We start from the raw sequence: 9710 nt of genomic DNA, 5'->3' as shown, positions 1-9710 counted from the left end.
AGGAATGGTTTCCTGTTCACACCGCTAGAACAGTCCAAACTGTCCTTTGTGGCGTTTGAAGACTTCTTCACATCATGAATCTTGAGTGAAGTAGTCTGGATTATAGAAATGACATGGGAATTCTTCTTTGGGGCATATTTTATCCTTTGAGGGCAAGTTCACAGCAACAAAAGCAAGCCCCCCGTCATGTGAAAAATAAGTAAAGTCTTCTTTTTGTCTTTTTGCACCTGTGCCAGCCTTTGATGTTAGGTTCACACTCTCTTTAATGAATAATGTACAACAAGCAAGAATGCTGTTTTTTTGTTCTCTATTATACAGTAGGCTATATTTATAATTCATGTGTTGATCCATGTGTTAAAATCATTTCATGCACATGCCTGACTTGCAGCCTGTCAAAACTGAACTCCAGCTATGTAGTATAGCAATACGGAGCAGAACTATATGTTCCCTGTGATTGTGCACACTCCTAATTAAATTGAAACCAGTTCTGCTCCTCATACTCTGAATGTGTCATGTCATTCTGTCAACTGTGGCCTATCTGCAGATATGACTTACTGTGCAGAGCTCCCCACTTTTTTTTTTTTTTTTTTTTTAACCCTAACCCAGCAAAATTTGTTTCATTTCAAGACACCTGGTACAATGCTACTTTGATCAGACGTTCAGAAGTTTCAGTTTCACTTTCTACAATTCTGTACCAAGTCATATCACCTAAAAAAAGCTTAGTTTAGATGCAGTCTTAACAAATAGGGATATAACTTAGGAGATCCTGAACGTGGGATTTAAAAAAAAAAAAAAAAAAAAAAAGTTTTGAGACCCCCATGTGACTTAACCCCTCCCCCTTTCCACGTATATTTTGAGTTTCACTACTATATTAACTGCAGGCACCTTCCCCATCCCGCCCATAAGCGTCACTGATTCAAATTGCAGCCGAGGCAGAGGGAGGGAGAGGAGAGAGCCAGGGTGATCGCACACACTCGCACAGAGGCAGAGAGAGAGAGAGGCAGAGAGAGACTGGGGATCCTTCACTGGCTTTTACTTGCATGAGCACAACGGCAGACCCCGCTAGGACCTAAAGATGTGGACAGAAGTCGGAAAGCTTATGCTGTTACATTTGTTACTCATGGAGCTCCATTGCGCAAAAGGTAAGGCACTTGTCTCCAGGCGAGGCAAGGGGGGGTTTGCATTGCATCGCGGCAATGCACGGGGGGGATCGCACCGGCAAACGGACTTGTCTTTACATCCACTCCTTGTCCTTACAGAAAGTCGTATGGTTACATGGCCGTGAAAACACTTGTCTCATCACACAAGAGCCGCAGCTCACGCCTTGGTCACCACTTTGTCTGCGCTGTGCGTGCGATCAATGGTGACATTAAATGACAATACGCGGAAGAAAGGATCCGCACAGTCCGACATGTGTGCCCAAATGCAATGGGTTGATTCTACAGAGAGAAAAGGGGCAGGCTCCGTTCATTTGATCACAAAGTGAACGCGATGTTGATACACGTTTTTTTGTGTGTAGCAGGAGCTAAGAAATTAAACACGCCTAAACAGATTTGCTGTGTTTAAGTCAGCCAGCCAGCAGGACACTGTCTGTAGGCAATCACTGTGCCACCAAAGGTATGGATACATTACACAAACATGCAAGCCCCTTACATCATTGTTATTGTTAACCATATAATAAAAAGGATACTGTGGGTTTATGGCAGCAAAACGACAAGTTCATATGGGCACATTATGTTGATTTTATATTGGGAGTATTACAGTGGTAACATAGGATGAAAAAACACCAGTAAGTGTGACAAGGTCACTAACTCACAATTGAGTGTCACAGAAAGACTATAGCAAGTCCCCATAGGAAGGTTATGGGAATTTCACAATGCTAAGAATGTAAAGTAGGTGGCAATTGTAGCCATGTGTATCCTTTACCCTCCAAAATTGATGAACCAATCAGTTTAAGATAGAGTGGAATAACAGTTTGTAGTCTCGCCTACTTTTGCTGTAGGTGAGTCTTGATGAAATACTGATGCCTGTTGTATGGAGATTTACGTTTGCAGTGTTCATTAATGAGTTTGTATTGACCTTTTTGTGCTGACCTTATTGCTATGCTGTCACTTTAATGTTGCTTTAGTCTTTCTGTACAGCATGACTTGTACTCAGAAGTCACCTTACAGCTCTTTACGGTACTTTTGTTTTCATGTGCCATCATTCTGATGCTGTAAATTTCCTATTGGATATTGGGTATAGTTTATAGTTGCAAAGCATCCTATAAAATATCATAGGGCTCACATTTGTACATAGCTCTCTCTTGTAATGGTTGCACAAACTGGACTTTGGAGATGACTGACAGTTTGTTCATCTTTGCAAACGTAGGAACTCATACGGAATCGGAGTGTGAAGCCGGGCAGTTTCAATGCAAGAACGGAAGGTGCATCCCGACCCTGTGGAGATGCGACGATGATGACGATTGCTCAGACAGCAGCGACGAGGAGAACTGTCGTAAGTAGCTCAGAAACAGCCACACCGGCTGATACATATAAGGATGGCTTTGTTTGCTGGAGCAGCACTATGGATACAGCTGCAGCGTGTTAAGAAAAGGAGTCTTGATCTAGGACACTGCTTCCTATGCATTTTCATGTCAAGGACCCCAAGATACATGCCTCATTTGATGAAGTTTTGTTAGAGGGACTCCCAGCTGAAAAGACAGTTGTTGTTGGGTTTGATCTGGTGAATAACTAGGCGCTTGTCTATAGTGTAAACTGTAGATTGCTTCACTGTTAAAACTTGAATGGATGAGATAATAGTGAAACAAAAGTATTTCTCATGTTGCGGGACCCTTCTTGAACCTCCTGACTTCTGGGGGTCCATGAAACCCATTATGGGCACTACTGATCCAGGATCACTGGGCAGGTCACACGACCCTAAGAATTTCACTCATTTCTCACTAATTGCGCTTCTTAAGCGTAGCCTTTGTCACAATGAGAGCATTGACGATGTTGGCTCAAATATAGCTAAAAGCCCGAGCAAATGCTGTGGCTTTTCAGTGATAATAAAGTTGGTGTGCTCTTGTGGTCAGATAAGCGCCCTTGCTCCTGGAGGCAGCTGTTTCTTTTGTGGAGTTTATAATAAAGGGATACATAATGTATTGGTGAGTCAAATAGTTTGGACAAATTGAATTCAGTTCTCAGGACTGTGCGATGAAGACCAATACTCTGCAATTTAGCTGAATTGCTCCTGAATCAATTCTGTTCATGTAATTGTATGGGAATGTGAACAACCATCCCAGCAATCATCACTTATGAATTTGTCATGCTGCTAATTGCTTGAATGGTTATATTAGTGGGCAATTGATTCAGCCCTTGTCATGGGTGCCGGCACACCAAACCAATGATTCTCTCATCTTGCACTCCCACCACAGAGGCAGTCCCTGGGTGTCTAGGGAGTTCCCTGGATGTATGCCGTGACATTTACAAGCGTGTCTCATTGACTGGAGAGACTGACTGGGATTATTGGACATTTAGTGGGTGATACTCAGTGGGAGTGTGATTAGTTTTTAATGAGCTCCTCTTCTCTGAAGTCGGTGTGGTTTACTTTGTTGTTTCATCCGTGCGCACGATAAAAACAAAATGGCATTTAAAGTATGCCATGAGGTGATTGACTTTACTTTTAACCTTCCCATGTTGTCTCTGTAGGAAATGGGGCTCTGCCTCTCTCTTCTGTCTTGTCACTCTCTTGCTACAACATCCTCCTAGCCTCAGATGTGGTCTCGCTTGCCTCTTGGGGTCAAGCATATCTCTGTCTCTTCTCCTTGCTCAGTCTCTACCTTTTTCTCCTTTTTGCCCTTTTTCTGTCTGTAGCCTTGTTCTCTCTTCATCCCCTCCTCCCAACCTCCCTCCCTCCCTCCCTGCTCCTCTCCATCCTTTAGATACCTCAGCCTTCAGCCCATCTTATATGTTGGACCACTCTTTCTAAAACACTGCCTCACTTCCTTGGCATTGTAGCACAAACCAAGGGGCTTTTCCCCCCTCCGCTTTTTTTTTTAAATCCCCTGTGGGCACTTTGGCAGAACGAATGCCAAGGAAGCTGTGCCCACTCGTCTTACGCCCACAAAGGGCATCAGCTGACAGGTTGGTTGGAGATAAATCCAACAGCGTGACTCTGGTTGCCGGAGTGATGTTCCTTGGCTGGCGACGTGCCAGCCCTTCGAACAGATGCCAGCACTGCCACTGTGCCCCCTCCCCAAAGCCCCACAGGGCTCAAATGAGAGGAGGAGGAGGAGGAGGAGGAAGAAAAGATATGGGACAGATTTGAGTGGAAGGAACAGGATGGTCTAGAGAAGAGAAGATGAGAAAAGAGGAGCAAAGTAAGCTGGGAGGAAGGGCAAGGAGCAGAAATGGAGTCATGGTGAGAGAGAGGAGGAGTCACAGGATTGGGGTGAGAATTAGAGGAAGGTGACAAGACCTGCAATCTTGCTCCAGAAAAGGAAAAATGAGAAAGATGCATGTATCATTGCAATACAGATCAATGCAATACAAAGTCAATCAAAGCGATGAAGTGAAAAATAAGTCAATGCAACGTACCACAACAAAATCAATACAGTGCAATGCAATGAAATGAAAAACTGCACAGTCCATCCCAACACAATGCACATAGTAACATAAATAAGGACAGTGCCGTTCACCATATTAGTGTTCCTTGCTGTTACTTTGACTCCTCATCCAACCTCAGTCTCTTTATATGAAATGCATGCACACAAACACACACCAGGCGTGCTCCTATCTTATCCAAACAGGCTGTGTACAACTGTGTGTGCATGTGGGAGTGTGTGTCTGAGCGCGTGTGCTGTCTGTGCAGGTGCTTGTCAGTTCGTAGTCGCATCACACACATTCTCTTCACACGCGCGCGCACACACACAGCTCTGCCTACAGGGATTACCCCTATAGCGTCCTTCCTCCAGCAGCTGTATTAGAATAAATCTTTGCAGATTGGGTTGTCTTTTGTGCAGGCTTGTCTCTCCTTTCTCTCATTCTCCTTTTCTCTCTTCCTTCTCCTGCTCCTCCTCTCCTCTTTCCTCATTCATTCACAATGTGCCTTGTGGTGGATTCCGCTCCTGTTGCCCTGGGAGACAGTAGATTTTGGGGGCGGGGTTGTATGTGCGTGCGTGTGTGTATACATGTGTGCCTTCTCTGTGTAGGGAGCACGTATAGTCACGCACACGTGCGTGTACTCGCACATCAGCTCTCCACCTCTGCACGTCTCTGTATGACCTATATTTCGACTGTTGAAATAAAAAAAAGAGCCTTATCATTTTTACAGCGGATTTAAGTGGATTTAAACAAGGCTAATCCAAAGTGCCACTGCAAAATCATCTCATATCTCAACCTCATATGTCGGTGTTCAATTGTTCTCTCTCTCTCTTTGCTGCACTGGGTCTTCTCCCCCGGTCTTGTGTACGCTGCACTGTAAAAACGTTACCTGTAGGGATTTAGATACAAATTTATCCCTGTAAAATTAGTGGCGATGACACAGAGTTGGCAAAAGAAACAAAATGATTATTTTATTTGGTCCAGTGTGTGATAGTTTTGTATAATGGATACATCTTAAACCATATATGAACCCTAAAAAGTATTGCAGTTGGAGTGAAAGCAGGATACATGGGGTTCTGTGTGTGTGTGTGTGTGTGTGTCACAGCAGGACAATGAGTCTGAGCAGGTCTGAGAAGGAGAGCGTCTCCTCTGCAGTCTGAGATCAGCTTCTCATAGAGGAGACATCACAACACATTTCACGCCACTGCTCTCTCTCTCTCTCTCTCACACACACACACACTCACACACACACACACATGTACACAGATACAGATACACACACACTCACACCACCGTAATGAGAGCCTGCAGGGAGGCGCCTCAGGCATGAAAGGCATTGTACTGATAGGCTCACAAAAAAGATATTCACTTGCTGACACACACACACACACACACACACACACACACACACACACACACACTGCTTTCAGTAGCACATCCGGGTCAGACTTCTAATGGAGGTATGGGGTCAAGGGGGCCAGTGGCTTCGTCAATTACAAACAGATGCAAACACACACATACTCACGGACATGCACACACTGAGTGTGTGTGAGCACTGACCCTATGACACCACTCACATAGATTAAAAGAAAGCAGACGGAATGGTATCTGTCCCAGCCTCTGAAGTGGTAAGGTAGACACCACACATTCACATTCACAGACACACATATGCACACAAACACATACACACTTGCTTGCTCGCCGAGTCCTGCCATGAAGGTTATGGGGAGGAATGAGCTCCAGTCCCTCCAGTCAATATAGGAGCAGTGAGTTCTCAGGCAAGCACAGAGAATATTGTCTGATCCATCTCATATTCTTCACAGCGAGTATGAGCTCTTACCCTCTGGCAGATGATATAGAGCAGTGGCTCTCGACCTTTCTCGTGTTAAGGACCCCCAAATTGATACACATCAGGCTGCGGACTTGTGTTTGATAAGATGTAGTCTCAGGAAGCCCCGTCTGATAAGATTCAGTTATTCCATCACTGTCTATGCTGTAGAATGGATTAACAGGGAAGAGTGAAGCTTATCAACAGGGCTAACGTCTAGTCGGTGGAATAACAGCGACATTAAAATATTCTCAATTTCTCTGGAAACTCCCCAAGGCCCCTTGTAGGACCCCGGACCCCAGGTTGCAAATTGCTGATGCAGAGAGCCCCAATGTAAACTCATCCGCTTTGAAAACCCACTTGTGCCTACCTCAATCAAAGGTACAAAGCCACCACAGATCACCTGTAGTTCGTAAACATCCTAACCCACTGAAATGACCACAGGTATGCATACACACACACATGCACATGCACACACAGACTCATTAGGACAACCACATGCAGACAGCGACACCCCAATTCATCATTTCCTTGATACATTAGAGTAGAGGAATGTGCATGGATGTGTGTGCGGTTGCAGCAGTGTAATCTCCAGAGAAAATGTGCGGTGAGACCAACTGTACTGTGCTGCTCTGTGACTTAGGAAGCTACTGATGCACTCTGGGACTGTATCTATTTATGTGTGTGCATGTGTGTGTGTGTATAATAATGAGCACTCCTTGCTTTCTGACCTTATTAGAGATCATATTTTACAAACAGATGACTGCACACAAGCACAAGATCATGCATGATATCTGAAGCAATATACCAAGTCTGTGGAGACCGGCCTGCTGTAAAACCAGTTCAGTGATAAAAACACAGACACCAGTCATCAGTGCTGTAGTCATGCACTCGGATGCATTTCCGCTCTGTCTTGCTTCAGTCTTGAACACGGAGGACTCGACGTTTCTTCCCAAGACCGGGCGAGACCGCGGTATAGACTGTTTATATAAAATCTGAGTTTCGGCAACTTCAGTCCCAGCTTCCTATGCAGAGTTCCCAGACATTTGTGGTTGCCACTGCAGTTCCTCTTGCCTCATCACGTCCCAGGCTGTGCTCACCTATTTTGCACATGCAGTATTCAGAATATCCTCTGTGTCGGCTGTAATACATTTGAAAATGATACAGAATTTACTTGTCTGAAAGCAAAGAAAATTCAGCATAGAATTACACTGAAGAATGATAACAAGGGGGTCTTTGTTGTTTTCTTGTGTGTTTGATGCCATTATTTGTAAGTTATAAGAAGATTTTTCTTAAAAACTGACCTTGGGTTGTTTTTGTGTCAGTTTGGACTTTGGTCTCAGCCTTGACTCCATTTGGTCTCTGTCTTACCTTGGTCCTGCCCAAGGTGGTCTCAACCATCAGGCCACATTTTAGCATTTTAGCATGCATTTTCCAAGAGTTGTGTGATGGCAGACAACTAACACTATCTCAAAAATGAGAAAATGAGAAGTCACAGCGGCTCTAATGTGACACAGTAAGTCTTCATAAACTATGTGCTAAATCTTGTAGCTTTGTATAGGCTTAATACTTACACAAAGTATGGTATAATAATAATTGACTGCCTTGGACTAGGAGGGATTACTTATCCTCTTTCTGTAGGAAGAGAACTTGGTCGATGATGGTAGACGGGGCACAAGGAAAAATTCACAGCACAGCAGATTAATACGGCTGCTCCACTGAAATAATTGCATAAATAAACCTAGATACATGTGATGTATTGATTTAATGATGTATCATTAAAAGCTACCCCTCTGCAGGGCTAACAACACACATGACTCTAAGGTCAGTCCCCCATTTACTTTGGATAATGCCAGTATCCTGTTTTCACCGTTTCAGTGACAGTTCTCCGTCATGAACAGGTAAGCTGACAAACGGGTCAATCTGCCAACAACTCGAGGTGTTTCTTTACGATAAGATATTAAGCATAATTAAGTTGACAGGTTCTCACAGGCTTCATAGATGACAAGTCCAAAATGTGACAGCGTGCCGCCTCGGTGAAACAACGGATCACGCTCTACAAGGCAACAGCAGTTAGACCTGGTGTGCTGAATAGGTGTTGGGTGCTGGGTGCAGCACTGCAAAACATCAGTGGGGTAATTTTAGCTGAGGTCAGTGCTGGCCTTAGGCGTTCGCTCGCTCTCTCTCTCTCTCTCACCATGTACCTCTCTCCCTCTCTATCTCGCCTTGTGCCTCATGCTCGTCCCCTGCTGTCTCTCCCACTATTTCTATCTGTCTTTCTGTGCGCCTTTGGAATGACGCCTTTATATTGACATGGAGGAGAGAGGGAAATACAGGGACCATATAAGGAGGCTGCCGATAGTGTATGTGTGTGTGTGTATGTGTGTGTGAATGTGTGTGTGAGCATGTGAGAGAGAGCGAGAGAAAGAAAGAGAGAGAGATTGCACTGTCCATCTGCATACTTCTAATCCAATTAGTGTGTGTCTCAGCGGGTGAGAATCTGCACCGTGAGAATCGTGTGTGTTTGTGCGTGCGCGCATGTGTGTGTGAGTCTGTGTGTGTGTGTGCGCGTATCAGAGAATGCAGAGAGAGCAAGAGTCTGTGCCTATGCCTGAGGACTCGCAGGATCATTTCTCTTCCTCTCCATGAGTATGTATCTACATTTCACAAATAGGGAAAAACCTCTCTCTCTCTCTCTCTCTCCCTCTCTCTCCCTCTCTCTCCCTCTCTGTGTGTCTTTTCCTCTAGGGCTATAGCTTCTTCCAAAATGAGGGCACATTTATCAACCCAACAAGGATTTCTTTTAACTTGTTCTTTGGTCCTCACTTTGTTCCCCGTCTCACATGTCACTCTTTCTCTCTCCCTCAGTAGCTGGCTCTCATATATATATATATATATATATATATATATATATATATATATATATATATATATATATATATATATATATATAAGGGTTAGCTTATAATTCTTTATATATATATATATATATATATATATATATATGAAGAATTATAACAGATCACATTAGAAAAGCTTAATAGAAGTGGCAAAAGTTGATTAAAAAAATCCTCAATTAGGGGCTTTTATTTTTGTCTGCACATACAATGGTGTGGGCTTGGCATGAATAGCTTGATGAATGCTTCCGACTCATTTTACGACAGCTGAAAAGAGGGTTTTGATCATTTGAAATGTTATCTGGGTTCTTCCAGTAATGTTTTAATGTATGAGCCATTAGTGAGTACATTAGAATATTGCAGAGTTCATTTCTTTATTTTTATCTTTGGATGAACGTGTGA

At 43.8% G+C, this 9710-nt stretch overlaps 1 protein-coding gene across 5 annotated transcripts in view; it reads left to right on the top strand.

Annotated features, from left to right (window-relative positions):
* Positions 1-946: 946 nt before the first annotated feature.
* lrp8 (low density lipoprotein receptor-related protein 8, apolipoprotein e receptor) overlaps positions 947-9710 on the top strand; it is a 228012-nt gene continuing 219248 nt past the window's right edge. For all 5 annotated transcript variants that reach the window (XM_030049364.1, XM_030049367.1, XM_030049365.1 and 2 more), the window contains exons 1-2: positions 947-1142; positions 2371-2496. In XM_030049364.1, the coding sequence (XP_029905224.1) occupies positions 1076-1142; positions 2371-2496 (193 nt within the window). In that variant the 5' untranslated portion in view covers positions 947-1075. The remainder of the gene's footprint in view (positions 1143-2370; positions 2497-9710) is intronic.

The sequence above is a fragment of the Myripristis murdjan genome, chromosome 4 (assembly GCF_902150065.1).
Source record: "Myripristis murdjan chromosome 4, fMyrMur1.1, whole genome shotgun sequence".
In the NCBI taxonomy this organism is placed as follows: Eukaryota; Metazoa; Chordata; class Actinopteri; order Holocentriformes; family Holocentridae; genus Myripristis; species Myripristis murdjan.
Note: the sequence above shows the minus strand (reverse complement) of the source record. Positions and strands in the feature narration are given on the sequence as shown.